Source organism: Dermochelys coriacea, chromosome 15 (assembly GCF_009764565.3).
Source record: "Dermochelys coriacea isolate rDerCor1 chromosome 15, rDerCor1.pri.v4, whole genome shotgun sequence".
NCBI lineage: Eukaryota > Metazoa > Chordata > Testudines > Dermochelyidae > Dermochelys > Dermochelys coriacea.
The window spans coordinates 24,136,997-24,164,990 of NC_050082.1; the positions used below are offsets into that span (position 1 = coordinate 24,136,997).

The 27,994-nt window shown below is 46.4% G+C and overlaps 1 protein-coding gene across 1 annotated transcript; it reads right to left on the reverse strand.

Moving 5' to 3' along the window:
* Positions 1-1,147: 1,147 nt before the first annotated feature.
* Positions 1,148-27,840, reverse strand: RFLNA (refilin A). The gene is given in 4 exon segments (XM_038373941.2): positions 1,148-3,915; positions 8,269-8,378; positions 27,104-27,469; positions 27,471-27,840. Coding segments are annotated over 4 exon segments (876 nt in total). The 5' UTR covers positions 27,516-27,840; the 3' UTR covers positions 1,148-3,560.
* Positions 27,841-27,994: the final 154 nt, after the last annotated feature.

Below are 27,994 nucleotides of genomic sequence, written 5' to 3' on the forward strand. Positions count from 1 at the left end.
ACAAAACAAAACCCCCACACACCCAAGAATGGCCCTGTTTCAGAAAGGAAAGCGTTCTGGTACCCTAATGAATTGCCTTTCCCCATGGCTTCTGAAACACAACGTAAGGGGGCTGTTGGCCCCGTACTGAGACTCAGTGGGGGTTTTTTTGGCTGGCCATCTCCCAGGACTAAAAGACAGGGGAAGGGCCGCGGAGACTCACAGTCCCCAGGGGCAATGGGAGAGGCCACCGCTCCAAGTCACCCTGATTGACAGGGCAGGCAGGCCAATGAGGGAGGCCCGTCCTCCGTGTGAGTGGGAGCTGCCTGGGCCAGGACGGGGAGAGCAGGAGCCCGAGCGGAGCCGGGGAGCAGGGCCCCGCCGGCCCGAGCTGAGCAGGGGCAGCCCAGGGAGCGGGACTGCAGCCGTCCGGAGCTGGGTGCCATGAGGAGAGCCAGGGGGCCCCTGGGCAGTGGGGCCAGCGCAGGGAGACGCCCCTGGAGGGGATCGTAACCCCGGCGGGTCCTGCCTCCTAGAGCCTGAGGGCGTGTGGCCGCTGCCAAAGCAAGCGTCCCACCCGCGGCATCCCTGCGGCACAGCCAGGGCCCGGGCCGTGTGAGGAACAGACTGTGAACGGCCCTGACCTTCCAGGGACGCTGGTTGGGGCTCCCCTGTGCCCACAGAGACGGGGTTTCCTTTCATCTTTCCCTTTTGTTCTTATTTTTTAATGGGTTGCTGTTTAATGAATTGTATTTGTTTTGAACTATGTGCAATGATCAGTGGGTCAGGGAAGGGTCCAGAGTGGAGAGAGCACCCCGGAGCGAGGTCACTGTATCCCCTGTCCTAAATCCCCCCAGGAATCCTGCATCCAGACTTCTCGGGGTTACGAGGGCTCTGCCACGCAGGAGAGTTGAAGGGTCAGGCAGGCTTCTGGGCAAAGGGAGTGGGAGCGAGGACTCGTATCCTTTTGCTAGCCAATTCCATTGGGGTTGCTAGGAAAGTTCCCCACTATAGCAGCAGGACCATTCACCCGCTTACACAGAAGGAAACCTGATCTTTTCAAATTGGTTTTTTTTAAATATCTGGGGGAGGAGGGTTGTTTGTTTGTCATGGCATTTTTAACAGCTGTGGGCGTTCATGTAATTGCAAACTTTCTGAGCAAGGAGTTTGAGTTATTCCTTATTATTATTATTAGATGTTGTAACTTGGCTGGTCATGTGTACACTGAAATAACTGAATCAGAACTGCAGCAAGACAAATACAAAACAAAACACTTAAGAAAACCAAATAGAAATTAACTTCCAGAGCTGTTTAGCTAAAAAAGCCTGCAGGAGTTACATTTTCAAGAGCTTCTAAGTCCCATTTCCCAAGGTGACATAGGTACATAGGCACCTAAGGGCTATTGATTTTTAAATGAGACTAAAAGTTCCTAAGTGCCCAAGGCCCAGATCCTCAAATATATTTAGGTGCATAATTCCCCGAGGAGTTAGGTATCTAAATACCTTTGCGGATCTCAGTTTGTTTCCTTTGAAAATGGAACTTAGCCTCCTAAATCACTTAGGTGCTGGTCAGAATTTTACTGTAGATGTCCAAATCCCATACAAATCCAGTGAGAGTTAGGTGTCTAATTCCTTTAGTCTCCATTGACAATCCCAGCCCTGGTGGCCTGTATTCACAAAACAGCAACAGCTTTGGGATCTTCTATTGCTTTCTTACCCCTCTGCATAAGTATTGTCATTTACTGACGCACCGTTGCTTAGCATTTTGTAGTCTGTTGTAGTCTAATCAACACAGAAGTCCCACTTGTAGACGCATCAAATAATCTTTATGGGTGATGCTGGATGGGTTCATTTTTCATAACTATGAGCATGATTTCCCTAATTCCTTTCCCATCCAGAGCCGTGCTTATCTTGCTGCAGTTTGTTATCCCCAGAGGGAAATGAAAACAGCTAACAATGGATCAGTACAGTGATGCCACCACATATGGAGTCCTGTAGTAAAACAGAGCCTGCCAGAGCACTGTTCTTTTCTCGTTCCCTTTCAATGCTGATGCCAGTTGAAGCCCTAGAGTGGACGGTTTCCTCATGGTTTAGCTACAAGTGAAAGTAAGCATTTAAAAAAGAGCAACCAACTTCTCTCCTGCAGCTTCACCTCACGAAAAATAAAGCACCAGGGGGCTAAATCCATCCTTTGTGAAGAAGAGGTGGGAAAAGGGTATCAAATCAGTCTCTGCATGCAGATGCCATTGGACCCAGTGACAGTATCTGTTAGCGCCAGATCTCTGAGAGCCTGTAGGTGGCAGGGAGGGATCAGCCAGGTTTGAACCTGGCTGCTGGTGCTGGTCCGCTGGCACCTTCTGAAGGCTGCCCACCTCCATGTATTTACAGCTGCATGGGAACTAACCAGCTTGTGGGAGGAGCAGAGGGTAGGAATAGCGGTCCTTTCATTGTCCTTGGATGAATTATTACTATTGTGCATTATTACCGGACTCAGCAGGCTGGCGATGAGCCACGGCCCCCTTCTGCTGAATTTTGGAAACATCTGTCCTGTTGACAATCTTCAACTCGGAGTTTAAAATTCTGCTCCTGCTATGGTCTTTATCATCTCATACAACAGAAAAGGCTTTTGATCCTCAAGGAACTGCCCTTGAAAGCATATTCTCCTACACCTAGTTAACCTGATTGTCGTAAGCCGCCTTTGCATAAAATCAGATTAATCCTGAATTAGATCTGTCCTCTCTGTGTGTTTTATCCCAGTTAGCTAAGCTTTCTGCCATTTTCCCTGGCTTGCATCCTCCTTAGAATGCAAATCTCCCCTGAAGCATTCCGTTCTTGGCTCCCCTAAAAGCCCCTTGCATGGTATCCCGCTATGGCACGTAAACATCTGGCTCCTCGGAAGGGTCTCAAATGGGAGTTTGGCACTTGTCTATACTGGAAAGGCTGATGCCTTGTCGGCACGATCGTCTTTCCTGTTTTGGTGACAATTTTTTTTTAAAGCTAAATTGGAGGTCACTGTGGTGCCGCAATGCAATCCTGGAGCCATCCTCCAAAGAGGGATTCGGCGTGGGATCAATGTTTTATGCAATTAAAAATAACAACTGTCTTCTCTGTGTTTAAACACTAGGAAAAGCAGGCGGATAGCAGCTGTGCAGGCTGGATGGTGAGTGTGCAACTGGCCTTCTCCTATCAGATAGGATCAGCTTTCAAGGCACTGTTAAGTCGCGCCTATGTGCTAGAGAAGACCCATGGAGCTGGGAAGCAGCACTATAACGTATGGTAACTGCAAATCTAGGGCCTTTGCTATCAGATTTCATTGAAATGCTAGTCAAAATAGATATGTCAAAAAATAAAATAAAAATCCAGAGCATGAACATCAAAAACGTCCCACAACAAATGCCAGCCTTTCGTTGACCAAATCCATAAAAAGTATGTCCCCTCTAAGCCTCCTCTTGGAGCAGTTCAGACGCGTCTAAGACCATGCACGCCCAGCCGCTAGTAGTCAAGTGCCTGTCACCATCAATGAAGGCACCTGGCCAATCTGTCTGTCCGGAGAGGCCAGCGAAGGATGCAGCCTTGCGATCGTCAGAGCCCCGCACGGGCGGATGAAAGGGTCTCGCTGTAGATGATGCAGGGGCTGGTTTCCTCGCACAGCTCCAGCTGCACGCTGGAGGCGAACCAGCGCTTGGCACAGCCCAGGCTGTAAGTGAGGGTGGTTCGGTAAATGTTCTTGGTGCGTTTGGGGAAGATGATGGTTGTGCTCTGGAACCGCAGGGGCTTCTGGCGGGGCTCGAAGATCAGCTGCGACTTGTAGTTCCGCCAGGTGCAGTTTGGCGTGGCAATGACCGTCTCGCTGTAGGCGGTCACGGTGGGGATGGGTCCGTAGAAGATGTCGTCCCTGTAGTGTTTCTCTGAGTCATATTTCACTTCCGAGTTGCACCTGAAAAGGACAGCGAGAAGTCAGGGAGTATAGAGCAGGAGGGTTCTGTGCTGACCCGCTCCTATCTTCTGCCAGGATACTGGCGCAATGAAAGCAAATGGTGCTCTAGGGAGGGCTGGGCAGATGGTCCCCCTGGTGCAGAACAGCAGCAGAATGTCCTTGCTGCAACCACAGGTTTGCAGTAGCCATCTCCGCTGCTATACCCATTCAGCTCCTGGTACTTCTGCTTAGTAGTGAATCCATGATCCCAACTCCCCATGGATGGTGGGGCACAAGGATCCCCCTCCCTGGAGCCTGGCTACATGCCATAGAGAGCATTGGGACCCCCTGCACAGGCACATGGGTTCCTGCCCCTTCCCTTGCACAGAACAGCCCAGGTTTGGTTGCTTCACAGTGTCATCCCTGCTCCTTCCTTGGGTCTTAGGGTTATCCCAGCCCTAAGACAGGATCCCTTTTAGCTCTTTTCCACAGTGGGAGCAAGCCCAGAAGCAGCAGTAAAGGACACAGCTGTTGGCCACTTGTTGCTGGTGCCCCGTATGTGGGAGACAGAGGAATTGGAGAGAAACAGATGTTCAGCCAGAGGCTGGAAGGGTGAGCCTGGTCAAAGATTCCTGACATTTTAGGTGCATCCGTGGCCCACCCCTGCTTTTCCACAGGGTGGTGTGCTGGCTTCCTAGTCTCTATCCCAAACACATCAGTGGTCTCTGGCAGAGCTTCTGCGGCTAGTCTCTTGAAGCATTGCCATCAACCATGACGGAAAAGGGTTCCCTTGATTTTTAAATCATGCTGCATGTCACCTAGATTGTTGTCATGCAGCACACAACCTTCCCCGGCATTGTGCCGGAAAGAGTCAGCCCTCCCTTATGAGTAATGCACAGGGACAGGCTGGTGAGCATGGGAAATGGACATGCAAGCTGGGTGAAAACTGCCGCTATTCGTTGATGCTCCTGTACTCCTAATGGGGACCCTTAGGTGGCCCTAAAGCAGATGCCTTTCCAGTCTCTGCTGTGCACCAGTGTCAGCTCCTGCCCTCACTTGGCAAGAAAATAACACCATGGACGTGGTTATTAAAAGGAGCTAGAGGGGGCTTGATTGAGCTGCTTAACACCACCTTCCCATCCCTCCCATATTAGAGCAAAGGGTCACCTGCTTAGAGCAATGGCAGCTTGATTTACAAAGGGACCTTGTGCATATCCCCTAGAGCACAAAGCCATTTGGCCCAAACTAGGCTGCAGTAGAGGAAAAAGGGAGTGAAGTGACCAGGCACAACCTCAAAAAGCTGTGCCAAATGGACAGAGGAAATCCTGAACTAGCCATAAACCAAAGAGCCTGAGAGAGTGGATGGAGATTGCTTGATGATTTGGGATCTACAGAAAAGCCAGTGAGGGGTCAAATCTAGGGCTGTCAATTAATCGCAGTTAACTCACGTGATTAACTCAAAATAATTAATCACAATTTTAAAAATGAATCGTGATTAATCGCAGTTTTCATCGCACTGTTAAACAATAGAATACCAATTGAAATGTATTAAATATTTTTGGATGTTTTTCTACATTTTCAAATATATTGATTTCAATTACAACACAGAATACAAAGTGTACAGTGCTCACTGTATATTATTATTTTTTATTTCAAATATTTGCACTGTAAAAGTGATAAGCAAAAGAAACAGTATTTTTCAATTCACCTCATACAAGTACTGTAGTGCAATCTCTTTATTGTGAAAGTGCAACTTAGAAATGTAGATTTTTTTTGTTACATAACTGAACTCAAAAACAAAACAGTGCAAAACTTTAGCGCCTACAAGTCCACTCAGTCCTACTTCTCGTTCGGCCAATCAAGACAAGACAAACAAGTTTGTTTACATTTATGGGAGATGATGCTGCCAGCTTCTTTTTTACACTGTCACCTGAAAGTCAGAACAGGCATTCACACGGGACTTTTGTAGCCAGCATTGCAAGATATTTACATGCCAGATATGCTAAACATTCGTATGCCCTTTCATGCTTTCCACCATTCCAGAGGACCATGTTTCCGTGCTGATGACACTCATTAAAAAAAAATGAATTAATTAAATTTGTGACTGAACTCCTTGGGGGAGAATTGTACATCTCTGGCTCTATTTTACCCCCATTCTGCCATATAGTTCACATTATAGTAATCTCAGATGATGACTCAGCACATGTTCATTTTAAGAACACTTTCGCTGCAGATTTGACAAAACACAAAAAAGGTACCAATGTGAGATTTCTAAAGCTACCGCACTCGACCCAAGGTTTAAGAATCTGAGGTGCCTTTCAAAATCTGAGAGGGACGAGTGTGGAGCATGCTTTCAGAAGTCTTAAAAGAGCAACGCGCCAATGCAGAAACTACAGAAACCGAACGACCAAAAAAGAAAATAAACCTTCTGCTGGTGGCATCTGACTCAGATGATGAAAATGAACACGCGTCGGACCACACGGCTTTGGATTGTTATAGAGCAGAACCAGTCATCAGCATGGATGCAGGTCCTCTGGAAGGGTGGTTGAAGAATGAAGGGACATATGAATCTTTAGCATCTGGCATGTAAATATCTTGCGATGCTGGCTACAATAGTGCCATGAGAACACCTGTTCTCACTTTCAGGTGACATTGTGAACAAGAAGCGGGCAGCATTATCTCCTGCAAATGTAAACAAACTTGTTTGAGCAATTGGCTGAACAAGAAATAGGACTGAGTGGACTTGTAGGCTCTAAAGTTTGACGTTTTATTTTTGAATGCAGGGGTTTTTTTGTACATAATTCTACATTTGTAAGTTCAACTTTCATGAAAAAGAGATTGCACTACAGTGCTTATCTTAGGTGAATTGAAAAATACTATTTCTTTTGTTTTTTGCAGTGCAAATATTTGTAATCAAAAATAAATATAAAGTGAGCACTGTACACTTTGTATTCTGTGTTTTAATTGAAATCAGTATATTTGAAAATGTAGAAAACATCCAAAAATATTTAAATAAATGGTTTTCTATTATTGTTTAACAGTGCGATTAATCACCATTCATTTTTTTAATCGCTTGACAGCCCTAGAAAATCCCAAACTAAACAGGGAGAAGCTGACAGGTCTGGTTCACGCTACCTACACAAAATGAGCACTGTGGGGCTCAGCCACCATTAAGATGAGGATAAAAAGTAGACACCAAGAGAATTAACAATGACTCTTCTATCCTTGTTAGTTTCTCTATCTATATTCCATTCTGCACCTAACCTTCTCTACTGGCTCGTGTGCATAAGTCGCTAACCCTGCAAGGTAAATATCCTTAAACTGTGTGCTCTTTGGGACAGAGACTGTCTTTTGTTTGTTCTGTGTCCGTACAACACCTAGCAGCATGGGGGCCTCATCCATGAGCGGCTCCTAGTTGCTACAGTTATACAGATACTAAAACCATATTTTTTATTATGAAAGCTCAGACTGCAGGGAGCTGTGGGACTTCCATGCATTTTACTGCTCCAAACCTTTCAACTGCAATCAGCAGGTACGGAATTTGCAGCTCTGTGAAAAAAGATTAAAAGCTGGGTGTGTGCACGTCAATTACCTCCACCCTGGAGGGAGCTGGGGGATTATGTGGCATATGTAACGTGATCTGCCTTAATGTATTTTGCACAGCTAGGTGTGTAAGCAAGCAAGTCGCTTGGTGCACATAAAACAAGACTCCTGTGTAATCGTCATAAAAACATGCCTGCCAGCTGTTCCTGGGTAACCAGAGATTTAGCCGGGTACGTTCCCAGGATGGTCTTTGTGTGCGCTGGGGGTAGTTGCATACACAACCCCCCCCTTCCCCCCTCCCTCTTTAATTATTACCACAAGCTGGGTGAGTAACTGTACTGAAAATGCAACTTAGTGTTTTTAAAGTGAATTCCAGGCTGGCAAGACAAGACCCAGACTGTGAGCCCCGCTACTGTGTAGGCAGCAAAGCACCAGCCTCCCAGCATTGAATGTCAGCTAGAAAGACCGCCCTTAGGGGCAGAGGATAGATGGATCTAACCTTGGCCTCTCTGCTGCAAGCACCAATAAAAATGGACGCCAGTTACGGAGACCACCAGCTTGTTCCGCATTCCAGATGGTAATGGTTTTCTATCCCAGCCTGGGCTGCATTTGATATAATCTGGAAATGAAGACCTCCATCTCCTATTACCAACCCCGGAACCACCCTCGCTTCCACCACCCATCAGTTTCTTTTCAGTTCAGGAATTAATCTCCGACTTCCTCCTCCCCTTCCCCCCCCAACAAAATAACCGTGACACCCATTGATAAACACCGTTAATCTTTTGCAGAAGAAAATGTACCGGGGGAGGGAAGAAACCCCTCCATATGTACCTAATTTCCTGCACAGGTTCAGGGTTGACCTCAATGCTTTCGCCAAAAAACACCGGGAACATTCGAGGCCTCATCTCTGGCACAGAAGAGTTCACAAGAAGGTAAGGGATCTACAGGACAAACAGGGAAAGAACAGCGTATCAAGCATTAGGACACAGCAGAATGCTGTTGGTGTTATTTACAGCATACACTGCTCAATCATTGAACATGCCACCAGCGCTATGGCCAAATTCAACTCTGGTGAAGGTGGGCGCAACTCACTTGAATTCAGACCCCCCCCCTCGGTTCATGCTCTGCTGGGACTGCCCAAGAAGACGTCCCCTGTGGCAGGTGCTTTTTGTGACGTGGACACGGGCTGGAAAGACAGCACCAACTCATGTCAGACTGCTGGTGGTAATGGCTTTACATCACAAGGGGCCAAACTTTGCTGCTAGCTAGACTGGTGTAAATCCCAGGTAACTCCATTGACTTCCATGGAATCACTGTGGATTCACCATAGTGTAAATAAGAGAATCTGGCCAATGACTTCATTGGCATTGCACTCAGTTGCACCAGGTCTGAATTTGCCCCTTCCCCCGAGGCCCTTTAACTCCCACTTACAGTCCCTCTTACTTCTGGGAACAGAGTAGGGCTTGCAATGGTTATCTAGTAGATCTGTTTGTGTCAGTGCATGGGGAGGAGGGATCCTTCCTTGCTCAGGTTACAAAGCTCAAAGGCTCATTTCTCAAAGGTGGGGCCAGATCCTCAGCTAGTGCAAACTGGGGTAGCTCCTTTGATGTCAACACCAATTTAAATCAACCCACAAACTGGGAGGTGCAAGAACAGGCGCTACACAGACTCTGATCGGCTTTTCAAGTGGTTTGGCCTGATGGTGCATCCCCAGTAACACCGTCTGTACTTATGTGGTTGCTTTCATTTCTCCCACTCTGGTTGCAACACCAGATTAGCATTACACAGCAGAGTCTCTGCCAGCACCACCCTAGACACTGCCAGTAGCCATCCCATCGCAGTGCCTCCTTCTGAGTGCCCAGCCCTGACGTAAGCTGATCTAGCCCTACAATCCAGGGTCGCCTCTCTACCCTGCAGATTCTTTCATTTGGAATTTTATCCCCTTCCCATATATCTTTTTCATTTGAATTATTCTTCTCTTCCCTTATTGCTCCTGCTATTGTGAGCCAGTGAGACTAGATAGTTTTCATGTGGGGTCCCCTGCTCAAAATGACCCTGATCAGCATAGTTCCAGATCTGGAGGTGGATCTAACGTTTGGGAGGGGTGAGAGCAAGGTGGGTCAGACCTGCTGTGGATGCATCTGTGTTTTGTATATTCCTTCCTCTCTTGCTGCTGAACTACATAGGATGGAGCCCACCGGAATACTCACTGCTCAACCTGTGTCTTGAAATGTCGCTGCCCAAGGATCATGAGGAAAATCCTTCCTGAGGCAGGGATCTAACAAAGCTTCGAGTTTCAATACATTTTCCAATAAGCGCTGCGCATGAGAGCCTCAGTGGCTTTGTTTCCCCCAATTAGTGCCCTGTGCTGGGGCAGTACATAGTGATGCACAAATGCCCACTTACTCCAGTGGGAATGGAGAAGTGAAAACATCATAGGCCACATTCCCCAGTCTGCTACGTCCACTTTGCACAGGGTAAGCATCTCCCGCTACCCCTCCTCTGCCGGCGGAATGTCAGGGGCATGGCAGAACAGAGCTCCATTGCCCCAGTGCTCCTTCGGAGTATGGTCCCTGTGGAGCTGCAGCTCCAACTTGCACCGGGGCAGGGCAGCTCTGTATCAGAGAGCTGCAACCAGCCCCCTCTCTTGTAACGGAGAATCCAGCTTGATGTACCTTGATTTGGGCTATTCACCCCTGCAGCTGAGTAGCCCCTCATGGTCCTTGCTAGAAGTACTGCAATCCCCAAATGTCCAGGGAGGCAGAGCACCCTACCGCTGAGTTCAGCAAATAAACCATTCACCACCCACAATGGTTTCTGCTTTTTCTGCACCAATGAAAACCTCCTGGAATGTTTGTTCCTCTAGCCTAGAAGAGCACATTGGGGAGATTAATTGGTGCCTTTCGTTATATTTTCTCAGCTCCGTTCATAGCAGCAGCCCTGTGAATCTGGGGCTTTAAAACAAAGTGACACAGAGCACTGGAACAGACTGATCACCTTCTCCTGAAGCTTGTGAATGTAGCTGCTTTGCAACTCCACATGGGACAATGGTGTCGGGAAAAACTAGGTTTGGTGAAGAGGGCACAATTGGTAGATAAGTATCCAACTCACATCGAAAATCACTGGGATTTGAATGCCTTTGAAAATCTGCCTTTTAGTCTTAAATGTTACAGTTGTCGGTAGAAATCACGTTCCATTCTATAATAAAGATAATATCCTGAACATCTAGAGCACCTCCCTGCCTACCATTTGAAACTCACTTTGCAAACATTTCAGCCTCAATGTCTTCATAATGAAGCAAGCTAACAATGGGCAAACGCCAAGGATTCCCTTTAATCCAAAGCACCAACATTCAGGGGTTCAGACAAATAGTTCTCACTTTGACCCGTCTCTAAAGCAAACTGAATAAAATGGATTTAGACAGCTTGGGCAACAGCAAGGGATTCCAAATTTCTAGTTACTCTCTTGTCCTCTATCAAGAAACACATTCTTTCTCTCTCTCTCTCTCTCTATTCCTCCCCGAAGTACAGAGTAAATTTGTGCATGCTCTACATTTTAGATTTTGACCCAATCATTTATTCAGAACCCTTAAACACCTTAGAAGCTCTTCGTACATAAAGCCTAATGGGAAAATAATCATCTACATGGTCTGATTGATTGATCAGTAGGGGGGAAGTATTGGAAGACCCATAAAGTTCTCCGAAATAATGTTGAGACACTGAGATTCTTCCAACAATATAATGTAGCTGTCTAGTCTCACAAAGCCCAATAGCTTCCCTAGCACACAGGGAAAGCTGCTTAAGACTCTTTCTCCTTAGATCTGGGGCCAGATTCTCTGCTGGTATAAATTGAGGTGGCTCTATGGAAGTTACTGGTGCAGAATTTTTGCACTGAAGGCAATTAACCGTTGGAGCAACTTACCGAGGGATGTGGTGGGCTCTCCATCATTTGAAATCGTTGGGTGTCTTTATATGAGACGTGTTCTAGTGCAACCACAAATTATTGGGCCTACAGCAGGAATTACTAGTAGAAATCTTACGGCCTGTGTTGTGCAGGTTGGACTGGATGACCACAACGGTCCCATCTGGCCTACAAATTTATGACTCTATGGAACTGCTCCAATTTACATCAGCAACAAATCTGACCTCTGAAGTTTTTGGCAGTGAGGAGGGGTTTAGGGGTAAGGTATTTTCAGAAATGTGCCACAGGACATGAAAAAGGCTCCCCCTGACCACCAGGAAAGCTAATCATGAACTCCTCTCCAGCACAATGTCCTTAAACATAAGTTTCCAGATCAAGTGAACCGGCATCTGCTGTCTGGAGCCAGTGCAGCTGCTATGTTAGCTCTGTGGCACTCTTTCGGAAGGCTGCCGTGTTGTGTGTTTCACTCCCCACAGCCACTTTGCCGTTGGCTTTGATTTATGAAACACAGGAACCTGGTGTCCGTCTAGGGAGATGTCTGGCGGCCTCTGGGCAGGGTTTAAAGGTCTCCAAGGGGGGTGAAAAACCCTTGGAAACATTCTCTCCACCCAGTGCAAGCTGAATCTATGCACGACAGAACCTGAGCCCATTTCTCAGCAGTCACCCATTCAATAACAGTGAATAGTCTAAGAAAGCGGAGGATCCACTTGACGGTAGCTGAATCAATGGCTTCCAGCTTCCCTCTCTCTTTGAATTGTCTTTCACCTCTGCGTTTCTTATGGCTGGGTGGATTTGCTGCGATGGTGCACTCGGCCCAACAGGCCCCAGGAAGTAGTAGCACTCTCCAGAGGCCCTGTTCTAAGAAGTTCTCTAGCTGTCTCTGCAGAGACAAGAGGTTCTGAGATGCATCAAACTTTGGGGGGCTTAGCCTGAACCAAAAAGGAAGACTTTGCAGCTTCTACTCCATGCTCAGACAACGTAGTTCTAGAAAGTAAAAAGCAAGACCTAAATATTTTTCTAGAGTGAAATTCATGCCTCTGCAGAGGGCCAGCTCCAGGCCTATGCCCCACTTAAGTTCCCTGTAAGCCCCTTGGGCCATATCCTCAAGTGGTGTACATTGGCATAACTCCACTGACTTCAATGGAACAGTCCCGATTTACAACAGCAGACCACCTGGGCTTAAGAGGTGCATAAACTGAGAGCTTTTGCTTTTGACTGGCAATGAAGTTTCAATGTTTCAGCTGAATTCTCAGGACCACAAACTCCAGTTTATCGCGTTGCTCTGTTACCAGCCAGTTCTTTTAAAACCAGTGACACTAAAAAAAAAATCCCTCCTTTTATCAAATGTTGCTGCTCCATCATCGATAATAGCCAGTATTTGCACAGTGCTATGGAAAAGGCTTGTCTCCACTGACTTTCAACTCCTGTCCAAATGGGAAAGGTCGTTCCTGCTTATTCCTGGCTCACATTCAACACTCATGAGGGAGGGGTGGGCATTTCTATTTGTAAATAAAGCTCTTTGCCTTTTGCACGCGATTCTTTTACAAGGCTATCTTCCATGACCGTATACACATGCCTTGCCTTAGATCTGTATGCTAGCTTTTACCTCTTGTCTGTGGCAGGTGCTCTGTTTGAAAGCACCTAATCTGCAAGAGGGTTTTGTTGTAGTTGTTTGACAGGGGGACGGGGGGGGGGGCAAATTGTACACAGACACATTTGCAGCATCTGCTAACTGCAAACATGCTGGTTGAGTCACCTGCAAAGCACTGCAGATTGCTTCTACTGGAGTGGGAAGCAGAGCTGGGAATATGCATCCCTCAATATGCACCAATTAGGAATGCGCAAAGGAGAGAGAAACGTAATTAGCTGCTGGGTGCCCTCAGTGTGAGTGCACACAGGCAGAAGTAGTAAAATGGAAAAGAATAACATGATGATTCCCCTCGAAGGCTGTTTAGACATAGCCTGCTCTAATATGTGCCGCCTTGTTCTGTAACATCAGCAATCAGCATGCATTTTTAGTGCAAAAGAATTTGCTGGCTTTGTCTTGGTTTTTATAATTCTATGACCAAATTTATCCTTGGCATAACTCCACAGATTTCAATTTGGTCCCCGATGTTTGTAATCTAACCCTGTCTATCTAGATGAAATCTAACAATCAGAGAGCAGGATGGGACATAAGGAGGGCAGGGGAGTCAGATGATCCCACATCTACTCCTGCAGGGTTCTGACATTGTCCTCTGAAGAATCTGGTGCTGGCCACTATCAAAGACAGGATACTGGACTAAATGGACCTGGGGTCTGATCCAGTCAGGCAATTCCTGTTTCTAATCAGCCAGATCCACAGCTGGAGTAAATCACTACCGTGCCATTGACTTCAGTAGAGTTACACTGATTTTACACCAGCTGAGGATCTAGGCTGTGCCCATGGTCATGATTTACCAAAAGCTCTCTTTTAAAAGAGTCCGGTTTCTCTTTACTGGTAGCTAAGGTTAGGAGATTGTGGGCATTGGGATCCCCAGGGTTGGACTCTGTGAGGATGTGGAGGGGATCCCTCCAAGAGGAGAACATCCTGAGTGCTTTCCCCCTTTCAGTCCATTCTGAACCAATGCCCCAGCAGGTGGTAGCTGGGGCCTGAAAGGACAGTGTCATGCACAGACCTGGATAGACAAAATAATGTCTATAGAAATGAGCATTTTCAAAACATCCAGGGCGAAATTCTGTTTGCACGGGACAGAAGGGAGGAATTTAGCCCCTGCAGCAAGGAACAGACTTGAACGTATGCATGGCTTTTTATTACCTTGTTGGAGGATTTGCATAGTGTTGGTGCCAGCCCTATAGTAACTGACTAGTTATTGGGAAAGAGGGAAGGAAATGCCTAAAACAATACTTCAGTGCTCCGGCTAACTGGAGGGACAGATGCTGGCAACGTCTATTTGAGAAGAACAATGAGCAATGCAAAACGTGTAGAAAACAACATTCTCCCCAGCCCCCCACAGGGCTTTCCCAGCTGATATCCAAATGATGTGCAGGAATTACCTTGCCACCGTTTGACAGAACAGGATGCAGTGCAAAGAACACTGGACCCGACTGAAATTACAGAGCATTCAGGTGGCAGAGTGAAATCCTCAGGGTTGGACTCTAACCAGCCTACTGGGTCTAACGCTTCTTTCCTGATACAAAGTGCCCCTGGATCTTTGAGAAGCCCACAAGTAGCTGGGGCTTTTCAGACAGCACCTCCGACAGTACAGCAGCCCCCAGCCACATGCTGGGGCATTGGTTTGGAACTGACCCAGTGGGGAAAGCACCTGCCTATTGAATTATCAACTCTTTCTTTCCAGCATCATCTAGATTTTCCTTGGCAGGATTCCATCCTCCTCCTCACCCTGTCCAACCCTGCTTAGCATGTGTGAGCTGACAGGATGACAGCACGAGAAAACAGAGCTGCAGCAGCTATACATGCTACATCGCAGCCCTCAAGGAGACTCGAGCTCAGCTTGCTTTGGCTTATGGGTACACAGTTATTTTAAAATCTAAACAGTGGAGTTGATGTCATGTGCATTTGCCGTCTCCTACCGTGGGTAAGGAAAGCTGCTGTCACAACCAAGGAAGCCACTTTGGCACCCAAAACCAGATTCCCTGCTACTCTGCAATCAAACACTTCACCCTGTCATATTTCCCCTGAAACCATCACCCTGCAAAGATTTTGCATGTGATAGATCTGCTTTTCCCTGCACTGTTTCCTGCAAACGCATCCATCTTAGGGCATGCGCAGAAAACTAAAACAGTGTATAGAGGCAATTCCTGCAATAATTCAATTTGTTCTTGGCATGCTATTAACTCCACTCTATCTGATTGGATATAGGTAGGTATTTATACTGCGCTCATCACCACAACATCTTGTCCTTCTGCTAATTGGATCTGACACATGAACCCTTGGAGGGAACCACACAAAATATAGTTGAACTAAAAGTATTAAATAGTAAGGGGAAAATGTGCAAAAACCACCTAGGGGATTTAGGAGCCCAATTCCTATTGATTTTTGAAAATATCTCCCTAAATCAGAGAGATTCTGTTGGTGAAAGAGAAACTTTTGAGCTACACAGAGCTCTTTGTCAGGTCATAGTGGGCAAAAGCTTTGGCTCCAGCATCCCAAACAACTTGCCCATTATATGTTTTCAAACCACTTGATCAAAGAGCTAGTCAAACACCTGGACCAATGATCAAAATGCTGCAAGTGAGGGATGAATCTATATACTAGGTTGGTCGAGTGTTGTCTTACTCCACATTTTAAGTGACGGGAATATGTGCGTTTACTTCTATTGCCAAGAGGGAAAGGAACTTTTTGGAATTCAGCTGCCCTTCATGTGCTAGCTGATTTCAGTGAACCTGTCTGATAATCCCCCTTGCACTTTAGCCAATGCCAGTTCATTACAGCGCTGAGTAACAAACTTGGTGACAAGGTAACTGGGAGCATTCTTGAGGGATTAGCACATTAGAAGTCAAGACCTCATAATGTTTCCCCCAAGTGCCTCTCCAGAGCAAATTCTGTTCTCAGCTCTGCACAGCTGATCTCATGCTCCTTACTAACACGCACAAGTTGTATGCTGATTCAAGGGGCATTGTGTGCATTCCAGGACAGTAGGATACTGGAGCCAAAATAGTCCATATGACTCAGAGAGCAAGACCATGCCCACAGCACTTTATGAAATCTGTACTTTTGCCCAGACTTGTGTACAAAGGGGGTCTGCGAATGGAGAATGTTAGATAGCTGATTGCACGGAATGTATCCTGCTAAATCAGATCATAGACACAGCAGCACTAGGTGCTTGTTGAAGTAATTAACTGATTAATACAACTGGGCCCCTCCCCTGGAAACAGAAGCCTGTCACAGGAACCAGAACCCTGTGTGTTGCAAAGCAAGGGCCCGTCCTACACAGCTGAACTCAATGGGAGTTTTGCCATTCACTTCAATGGGAGCAGGAGCCGGTCTTCAAATGCGTCTAGTCCTGAATGCTGGTGACAGGACCATTTTTATGCAGCCTATGGAATTTGCAAAGGTACTGGCAGGGGAGCGATCAAAGTAGAAAATGATACATTGGTGTAGGAACCAAATGTAAATCAACATTCACATCGCTCCTGCAGGCTTAATTTAAGAAATAAAAGCTACGCATATCTGGGTAATCAATAAAGCACAGAACTGCAGAATGACATGTTGAGCTGGTGATTGCCACTCTATCATCAGAGACAGTCACAGTGTCACAGCTAATTACACAAGAACACAAGAACGGCCATGCTGGGTCAGACCAATTGTCCATGTAGCCCAGTATCCTGTCTTTTGACAGTGGCTTCAAAGGGAATGAACAGAATAGGACAATTGAGTGATTCATCCCCCGTCATCCAGTCCCAGCTTCTGTCAGTCAGAGGTTTAAGGACACCCAGAGCATGGGGTTGCATCCCCGACCATCTTGGCTAATAGCCATTGATGGACTTATCCACCTTATCTAATTCTTTCTGAACCCAGTTATACAGTTGGCTTTCACAACATCCCCTGGCAATGAGTCCACAAGTCCAATCATACAACTGCTGCATGAGAACTCTCTTGAAGTCACTTAGAATTCTGCATGTGGAGGGCCTACGTGGCTTATAAAGCTTGGCGTACATTGGAAGATCATTCAATAAACACTGCAGGTTGCCCCCACTCTAAGCAATCAAAAACCTTGCATAGCGTGACAAGGACACTAAATAGCAGCACTTGTTTTATGGAGCAGCTCTTTGGAGGAATCCCAGCTGAAGTTCTGTTTGTCCCTCCAGCATTCAGAGTTCTGAAGCCTCTTCCCTTCCATCTAATCTGTAGTTACTGGGTGAAGAATGGGGATTAAATTAAATGTGTCGATCTCTGTATCTTCATTACAGCAGAGTTAGTGGCAGATGTTCCCGGAGTTACGGTAGCAAAAGTTTCCAACCTAAACCCCCTATTTTCACACATTCGCAGTCAAAGCTGGTTTTAAAAAAAAGGAGGGAGATTGTGATTTTTAATTTTAAATTTCTCCATTATTTTGAAATCTGAAATCCCACAATTAAAAAAGGGGGAATCAGCTTTATACTTGTTTGAAAAATGAGGCCGTTTCACCAAAATTTCATCAACTTTTCCCCCACCTCAATTTCAGCAATATTTTGTGGTTCAAAAAAACGTTGCTAGCTTTCCAAAATGTTTGTCTCTGGGGCTGAAATGTGACATGCTTGGTGTCTGCCAGGGGCTGGATAGTCGGAGAAGGGTAGAGCACGATCCTGGCAACTGAGCCAACCGAGGCACAGCCAGGGGACTCGAGCTGTCTCAGATCACACAGCAGGTCAGCGCTCATGCTGGGAATAGAACCCAGGAGTCCTGGCCATTAGTCAGTGCTACCTCCCAAATAGCCCTTTATGACCCATAAGGAAAGCAGAGGGCAAGCCTACGGGTAGAAATGAAAATACATATTGGATATTTCTAGCTGATAATCCATACCCTTTGGATCACTGGTGTCCTCTGACATGCAACTGGGCATTCGTCCCCTCCTCTGAAGCTCCCATCAGCATCCCCCTGAAAGTCACCACCCTTACGCCCTGTCCAGGGATGGGATTGCTCCCAGCAGTCCAAGAGGGAACCTGGGAGAGGGCTCAAGAACAAATTAACCCTGGCAGAGTCAGCACCAGGCCCATACAACTTCTGCCTGCAAACCAGCACTTCAGTGGTACATCTGCTCTGCGAAGGGGTGAATTAACAAGGGACAGAATACACTGTTTTCTTTCTAGTAAAGAATTTGCCCCTAACACCAAAGGGTTAAAATGTTACTAAAAAACTTATTTCTTGTTTGGCAGCATTTTTTCCCCCTTTCTCAACTCCCGTGCTTTTCAGGCATGCAAGGGCCTGGGCAGCTAAGCTCTGCTTTTGAAAGCTACCCCGAGATAAACACACACAAAAAGGGTTCCCCAGACAGGTGTTCAACCTCCTGCCATGAGCTGTGTTTTATCTATTCCGACGTAAGTATTACTAAGGGTTACTATGCAGGGACAACTGTCCATCAGCTTAATATCTGCTGGAGGACTATGGGAAATGCAACTGAATGTTTGAAGTATATAGCATGGTGTTACCGTTCAGAACAATTGCATAAGTAAGCCAGTACAAAGACTGGAGTTCCTCTAGCCACGATAACCATGGGGCAAGGTCTTTTTGTTCTGTGTTTGTACAGTGGATAGCCCAATGGGGTCCTGGTCCATGATTAGGGCTCCTAGGTGCTATAGTAACACAAATAATAAGAGAATCAGAGGAATACTTAGCCCTGTTATAATGCATTGTGCTCAGAGACTCTAGGCATTTTACAGAAGGAAGTGGATTGCAGATTGGGAAGCTAGGAGGGGAGCCTTTCCACCACAAAAAAGGACACAACACTGGCACCCCCTTTTGCCCCTAAACCCCTACCAACCACACACAAAAAAGGAAATTAATAGAATCTAAAAAAGGAACAAAAAAATCAAACCCCTCCCCCATATGACTTTGGACGCCGAAAAGAGAGCAAAGCCAGAGACTCCATGAAGTCTACTAGGGACTTCACTACCGCAACTGATTTTATGTGGAAAGGGCTCAGATACTATGATGATGGTGATGGGCAGCAGGCTGAAACAGGTTGATAGATATGAACCAAAAGATGAAATCACTTGCCCAAGTGTCAGAAGTAGGAAATGAATTCAAGTCATCAGCGGCCTCTTCTAGCTAATCCCCATATCACTCTCTTTCCAGATTTCACGTGAACATACTGGTCCATGAAAATGTCATTTGCAGCAAGCTGACATTTACAGCAATAATGAAATATTTGCCTGAGTTATTCAGTGGAGACTCATCTATGTTGTCTGTTTTAACCGGTAAGATACACTTTGTTAATAAATGATTGTGCATTGCTAATGTCTTGATGTTCTGGAGATTACAAGCCCTGTTATTCATGCAACTATAATGTTCCCAGAAACAGGATAGGTTTCATTTGGAAGTGATAACAGTCAATGGAGACATCAAATTGAAAGCGTGGCTGATAGTCCTAGTGTTATGGAATATTTAATTTTAGATAATTACATCCTGCAGCTTTAAATCAACTTTCTGTTTCAAGTGGGAAATGTATGATACTTAACTTCTTGTCCAAAAGAGCTATATAGTGATGCAGTGGGGTGTCAACTAGCTGAAAGGTTCCACCCTAGAGGTAGCTGCATTTTCATAGCTGGTGAAGTGATTCCTGTATATCTATATAAAAATTGTGTGTCAAATCCTGCAGTCTTTATTCTTGCAAAACTCCCCCGATTTTTATTTAAATTCAGTGGAAATTTTGCCTGAGTAAAGACGACAGGATTTGGTTGTGGCACGCCTGTCTGTCTCTGTGTGTATATCTGTGCAGTGTGTTTCCCAGCTTGGGAAGACAGACACTCACTAGCTCTGCTCAAGCTAGCGTGCTAAAAAGAGCTGTATGGTCGCAGCCCGAGTACAATCCTGCCCGACCCCTTGCGGGTCTTGGGTGGCTAGCCCAAGCTGCTGCCCATGCTGCCATGGTCACACTGCTGTTTTTCAAGTTAGCACGTGCACATCTACCTGAGTGGACAATGATATCGCCAGCAACAGTGTACATACACTGTGTTCTCCCTCACCCACAAGGTATATGCGGTGTTTGGATCCAGGATCTGTAAATCAGTGAATTCAGTGGAGTTGTGCAGCCGGATGACAATTGAGGATCTGTCCCTCTGTATTTAATTTTCAAAGCATTTGGGGATCTTTGGGGCAATGGGCACTATATCATAGAAGGACTTTAGTACAGAGAGAATGATGTATCCGTGTAGCTATGAAATGAACTGAGAGCTGCTTGCCCAAACTAGGCAGATGCAGTTCCTTTCCGGCAATTTGTGCTCTGGCATCCCAAGACTCTCCTCTGGTGAGGACTAGAAAAGAACACTACATCCCTCTAGAGAGACCCTGTATTTGACAGACAGGAGGGGCTGGGCCCTGCTTTACATGCAGGCCTGACATTTTGGGATTCCCACTCATGTGACTGCTAGGAGTGAGAGATTAATCAACACACAGATGCAGAGCTCAATTGGAGCAGTCTACAAACAAGACCATGTTAGCCTGGTGAGTAACTGGAATGCTGAGCTGGCATATGGTTTGTAGATTAGGCAGTGCCTGAGGCCTGCCAGCTTTCTCCTGCCAGGAATGTTTCAAAAAGGTGGCGAAATGGGCCCAGATTCATATAAGAGAGAATGAGGTGGAGCAAGTGCTGGATTCTGGCAGAAAGGGGTGCAGGGCAGAGAGGGAGGCGAGAGTGGAAATGAATGCCAACCCCATCAGCATGAATTCCAAGGGCTTCCTGTGGGGTATGGGTGGGGCTCAGATGTGGGCAGGGATACCAGGTCTCATGGCTTCAGATGGGGGGCATGCTGCTATTGGAATGGGGGGAGGGAGGGAGGGATTTACCGTGGATCTCACACCTCTGTGGACTTTCCTCAGGGATCTCAGGATGTGTGTGGGTTTGAAGGGCTATGCCACCTGTCCGATTTGTGGGCCACCAAACCTCACCCCCTAGAAGGGATGATGGCCTTTCCACTTGACTTAGGCCCTGCTGCAGCTTTTGATCGGGGGGGGGGGGGCAACAGTAACTGGCCCCTAAGGGCCCAAAGTTGATGGGACATTTGGCCTGGGCAAGGCCTGACAGATGCATTATCCCCCCCTCTCCCCCACACACACACAGACACTCCTCATCCAGAAGGTACCTTCCACGTATGGATCGCCTCCATCCATGCTGTCTCCGTGGCACCGTCTCCCCTAGGGGGCCCCTTGTGGGGTAGAAGGTGTGAGGTGGTATCCCAAAGGGACTGGCATGCTGTGCACATTGCCCCATATTAGCAGGCATGCCAGGGCCAGTGAGTTGGGGATGGGTGTCATAGGAAGCCATGGATTCTGGGGGTCAAACATCCTGCTCATTCCATGAGCATGAGGTGGTGGTGGAGGTGGGGAACCCACACGCCCTACATGGAACACTGAGATTTCCTCCTCGTTCTCCCCTCCGTCATGGACTTTCCCTTGGGACAAATTTGCCCCGAGTAAGGATTTGATCCAAAGGGCTGCATCTGGACCTCAGTTGTTTACATAGAATACCCTGGGTAGGGACGTTTCTCATGTGGAGTCACAGGGGTGTTGCCCTAGTTAAATTAATGGACAGCTTTTCAGATAACAAGGAACCTGTTGCAAATGGGACAGTGCTGAGAACAGACAGCTCTGCCCTGCGTGGCTCCCAGATGACAGGCCTGCTACCGAGGGAGCTGGGGCAGCTTTGTCTGTAGATTATTTTGACAAAGGGCCAAGCACAGCCAAATAATTTTGACAGACTTTTTTTCCCACATGCATGATGGGGCAAAAGCAAAATAGAGCTGTTTGGCTGAGTGCCGCAGCACATACTTGCATCCAGACAGATGGATGCGATGCTTCACACTCTCGGCCCAGGCATGGACCCAGTTCTTTATATGCTGAAGTACCAGTAAGCATCAGCAGGCAAGCTAAGCAGAGAACGTATGCATTTCCAAAGGACTGTGGTTTAGAGCTACAGTGCCACTTGAATATCGCCTTCTACCTTCCAGACACGAGAGAGGCCTTATTCCTGCAAGGATCTCTGTGTGGGCAAATCCCCATTGTGGCCAATGGGGCTTCATGCAGGCACAAAAGTCTGACTGCAGAGCTCTTTACACAATCAGGGCCTTTGTGAAGACTCTCAACTCCCCTATGAATGAGGTATCGTCCCCATTTCACACATGGGGAAACTGAGGTACGATGGGTCTGGGACTGGACCAGAGTGACACAGTTCCTGACTCCCAACCTTGTGGTTTAACCACCCATATCCTTCCCCATTTTCATCCTGTCTTTTACCGCCCCCCATGCCCCAACACCACATATGAGCTCTGATCAGGGCCCATTTCTGTTTCTTTGTTTTATGTTAATGTGAGCAAATGATTCAGCATCGGAATCTCTGCACATTCCCTCCTTTGGGCCCTCTGAGATAGCTGTGGATTGTGTGTCTGTGAGGGGAGGGGGACGACTCCCACCTGCATACCACATATTTCTCTAGCAACTCTCCCTCCTCCAGAAAATCCTGGCATCTTCTTGCTGTCCGTTTTTGGGACCACAAAACTGCCAGAGTCCCCATGTACCTTATGCAGCTCCGCACTGATGGCAAGTACAACCCAGGAACATTTTTTAAAGTTGTAAACAGTAAACCCGACAAGTAAATTCTGAGCAGACAACCTTTGAGCCTGATTCTTATCTCATTTCCACTGGTGTAAATCCACTGAAAACAACGGAGTTATATCGGTGAGCTGAGAATCGGACCCTCCGCATCAGAACAGTATTCCTGGGCAATCTTAGGAGTAAATTCTCTGCGGGGGTAACTGCACTGAAGTCTGAGAATCTGCCCCTTGATCCCTGTCCACTTCTTTCTAACAGCTGGTTTCTTGTGAAAGTTGTTAACGTATGCTTGTTCTTGCAGCTGATGTTAGGGGTCTTCCTTACTGCCTAGCCATACAATACAACGTATACCTTGTCTTTCTAATACAATGTATGGGATACTTTGTAACATAAGTTCCAAGATGCTTGAGAATAAAAATTAAAAATTGTCATCTTTTAAATTTAAAAGATAGCTAAATTCACTTTGTATTTCTAGCTACAACTTCTCATGGGGTCTCTTGTCCTTGTGCACAAAGCAGCTGAAGAATCCCCAACATATGGCTTACTTGGGAGAATTAAAAGTAAGTTCCCCTGTATTCCAAGCAAAGTCTAATATAATGGTGTTGAGCTTGTGGTATTTATTACTCTGGCTCTAAATTGCCTTTCATATTTTCTTAGATCCCAAAGCTGTAGTCAAATTGGCTGGTTAAATGTGAATAAATGGTGCATTGTCTTCAAAACAAAGTCTGGCTTATTAAAAAAGAAGAGTTTTCATTTTTATAGTTAAAGTTAATCACACCAAACACAGGGAATGTGGACTGTAAACAGAAGAATGTCCCTGGGAAGTACATACAAGATCATTTCAGTATGTATGTCAAGAATTATCCCAGAGATAGAGAAATTCTTAAACCTACCTTTAAAGCTGGAACAAAATAGCTGAACCCCAGCAAGATTAAAACTGGAATTTTTGATAATACTGTAATAAGAAATACCATGAAATATTTCCCAACTATTTTTCCAGGTACAACTAGACTTATTGGAACTGTACCTGATAGATTTTTGGATATTAGGAATATAGCTTATACATATTTTACTGTATTATAGCACAGACTATTCTCAGCTCTATCTCATGTGTAAATACCACAAATAATAATATAATAGGTGCTAAACACACATGATTTAGTCTGAAAATAGCATTAATTGTTGATTCACCAATTGCGCATGCTCTCTGATAAACTGCAAAGAGCAGGCAATTAAAACAGGAGCACAAATTCATGGATTGCATAATTACTCACAGATCTGTGAGTTCTCCTTAAATGGTGAGATGAAAGCTAATTAGAAGCTGACATTTAATAGTATGAAGCAAGCATCATTCGCCATGGTTTTACTTTCGTAACAGAACCAGTTCCAAGCACAGTATTTGCAGAGTGAAAATTAGATGGAATGAAATTCCATGTATAGAAAAGCAGAATGACAGTCCCATACAAATAATAAATCACTTATTTCACCATTTTGCAGTGTGCCAACTGCAAGTCTGATTAGAGTAAATCTCCACTTATGGTACTGTCCCATGTCTCAAGCGCTTGCATTGCTTCCTCCTCCATATTAGAACATAAGATTGCTTTTTATATGAGTGGGTCTGTGTTTCTTCTACACCTCTAGAGCACTAAAGCATCCACCACATAACAAGCCTACATCCTAACAGCAAGGGCTCACAGCTAACACGGCTGTAATGTGGTATCCAGTTGGCAAACAATTATAACATTAAACTCTCAAAATGCTGCCTAACGTCCATGTGTGTCCAAAATTAAAGAAATAGCTGGACAATAGAATTTTGTTTTTCCATAATCCTTAGAAATATTTATTCTACAGGAGTCAAGAAGTAAGACCCTGGGGTAAATTCAGCCAGAGTATTCCACTATTCCATTATTGGTACCCACTTATACCAAGGTTGAATTTGGTCCCTGATAAGTAAGGTGCCATTCTGTACAATCTCCTTTTCAGAGGGGATGACCTAAGAGTGTACTAGGTCTCTGATAACTATCTTCATGGCAGCTGATCTGACTCCGTTGTAGAGTTTTATACAGGTTTCTAGCTGTTTTTTGGTCCAACACGCCTTCGTTAATCCCTCCTCACACATTTCATTTTACGATTGCATAACAAGGACCCGATCCTGCTAAGTCTTAGGCATGGGGGTACGCAAGTAGGTACACCCCTGAAGTTAATAAAAAAGTTAGTGTAAAATTACTCACATGCGGGATGAGGCGCCAAGTTTGGAACCTCAATATTTACTTTGTGAATTTGTTTTTTAAAATTAAAACCCACCCTATTACTTTGGTGAACAACAGTTAGTGCTTGTGTGAGGACTTTGGCATATTAAGGTATAAAAGACAGTTTTCAATAAAATGTTAAACTCATCCTGAGAACCTGAAAACTGAAATGAAGGTGAACTTTCAGTGCAAATCTGCACAAGGGGAAGAAGGTAGTAGAGTGGTAACTAAAATTCATAAAGTGTTATTCTTTCCTATGGAGAGCTAATGTCTCTGTGCTGCGTATAGTTTTTACTCTATATTTACACCAATTAAATATGTGGTTGAATACATCGAAAAATCTGTTTAACAGAAAAATGTTTGAAAGAACCTTGCGCAAAATCCTTCCCTCCAGAAAATCCTCTTAAACCTCAGTCTTTAAAAGCAATTAATAATTCAACAGATTGAAATTGACAAAATGAAGCAGAACAAAAGTCATAATGAATCTGCTTAAATCCGTTTCTACCCTCAAAGATTTCATAGACCCTTTGTCAAGATCAGAATCAGGCTTCTATCTATATAGCTGTTGCCAGGAGTTCAATCCTGAAAACCAATAAAGCTGTACTGTTTAGCCATACTGTGCATAACTTTTCAAACTGCATCACTCTCTGAAGCATGATTCAAGCAAATAGCAGTAGCACAGAGCCACTTCTCAAGCAAAAACAACTTCATCCTTTGGAAGAGAACATGAACGTTTCCAAATCTTGTCTCTGATACCAATGGCCCTGACACATGTACATAAACTATTCTGAATAGTGCACTGTTCCACATTCAGAGCAGAAATGACTGTAGCATTGTTGCCTCATGCTCACAAACAAATCAGACTAATTTGGAATGAAACAGAAGCCAGCTCTGGTATGTCTAGTCACAACTTCAGACCTAGCCACATGTAGCATTGCATTAAGCAGCCTTGTACTCTCTCTTACAATACAGAACCACGTCACCCAGGCCAGTGGTTCTTAACTAAGGGTACACGTGCCACTGAGGGTATGCAGAGGTTGTCTAGGGGATACATCATTCATCTAGGTATTTGCCTAGCTTTACAACAGGCTACATAACAAGCACTAGCAAAGTCAGTACAAACTAAAATTTCACACAATGACTTGTTTATTCTGCTTTATATACTATACACTGAAATGTAAGTACAAGATTTATATTCCAATTGACTTATTTTATAATTAGATGGTAAACATGAGAAAGTAAGCAAGTTTTGAGTAATAATGTGCTGTGACACTTTTGTATTTTCATGTCTGATTTTATCAGCAAGTAGTTTGAGGTGAAACTTGGGGTACGCAAGACAAGTCAGATGCCTGAAAGGGGTACAGTAATCTGGAAAGGTTGAGAGCCACTGAGCTAGACTGATTTCTTATTTCTTTCTTTACACTGGAAATTGAAGCATGTGTCTGATGTGTTTTAAATAGCAAACCCTTACTATGATTTATCCTCCAGCTCCCACTCCAAACTGCAAATAATTCACCACTGGGAAGTGATGGGGGCTCTGAATGTCCCCAGGCCCCCCTGAACTCTGTCACTGATTCTCCACCGGGGTCAAACCTTTGCAGCCAGTCCTAACAGTACAGTAAGGAACTAGGCTGCTGGCTGCTTCCACAGTTTGCAGCTGGAGCAGGGGTTCCAGAGTTGAAGTGTAGCTGTCTTCAGGAAGGATTAACCCATGAAGTGCTCTGTAAGAGCCTTTTAATGTTTTGCCTCTGGGGTCACTAGTGGCCCATCCCACTTCATGAAGCCTGGATGGAGAGAGGGAGTCATCATGAGGGAGTGTCACTCCTCACTGGAGACCACATCCAGGTCACTCTGAGGTGCAAGGGGTTGGGTTTATAAGAAGGTCCATTTGTGAAACCTAAATCCAGGTTTGGACTTTAAACACCTGCCCCCCAATGCTGGAGGCTACTGGAATCCTGGTTTGGGTCTGAGTTACTCTTCTCATTCCCTGCCTGCCTCCGATACCCAGACTCATACAAAAGCCCTTTCTTCCTCCCACTCTTTGTCCCTCTTGTCTATTTGGATTGTAAACTCTCTGGGGCAGATCCCAGAGCAAAAGCCTCCTGATGTGGCATAGGGGGTGGTCCCCAATGAAAGATGGAGACAGTTCCCCACTTAAACCCCTGCGGAGCTAGGAACAGGAACCACCCCAGCCTCTCACCCTTGGAAGGAAGCTGTAGGGGCCCAGGGCGGCAGGAAAGGCTCTTACCACTTTGCCTTCCTTGACTTCCTTTCTGGGCTCATGTCCTGGGTGATCCGTCCCCGTGCTGCTGCCCCCGGCTCTGCCCTCGATGATCCCGGGAGCCAGGGTGTAGAAAGGGGGGCTCGGGCTGGGAGGCAGCCCGGAATCCGGACTGTCCAGCAGGCCCTCCCGGCTCTTCTCTTTCAGACTCTCTTCCATTCCTTGCAGGTGCAGGTGGCCCACCATCTCTGGGCGGCAGCGAGGGGAGCGGAGCCACGCTGAAGTAAATCCGCCTCCTCCCTGAGCTTGAAGGCAGGAGGTGAAGGGCTTCGGGCACGGCCAGGAGCCCCACAGTCCAGCCAAGGAGCCGCCCCCGCTCTGGCACAGCGGCCCGCAGCCCGAGCTGACCCTGCGGCGGAAGGGAGTAGAGAGGGCGCATCAGAGACAAGACCAGCCCTGATCCGCTCCAAACCTCGGTCGCGCTGGGTGCCCTGCCGAAGGAAGGGGAGCCCGGGCGCTGCCCCCAGCAAAGGCCAGGGCAAGAGGCTAAAGGTGCCGAAGAAGGTTCCGTTCCCTCTTCTACCCCTAGCCCCGGCGCAGAGCGCCCAGACCCTACCACCGGGGCGGGGCGTCCCCTTCCCCAGCCCTGTCCCCGAAGCAGAGAGACCCTCTCGCTCCCTAGAGCAAAGCACAGCGGGCCCCCCTCCGCCAGGCGCAGATCCCCTGGCTCCCCGCCTTGGGGATACCAACCCCCTCCCCTTGTCACCAAGCGCTCAGCCGGGGGTCGAGCGCTCGGCTCACCCCGAGCCCCTCTGCTCGGCGCAGAGCGCCCGGCTCTCCACGGCGATCCACCGCCCACCCCGGCACCTGGGCCACTGACAGCGCCACTAGGGCAGGGCGCGGGGAACGCACGGCACC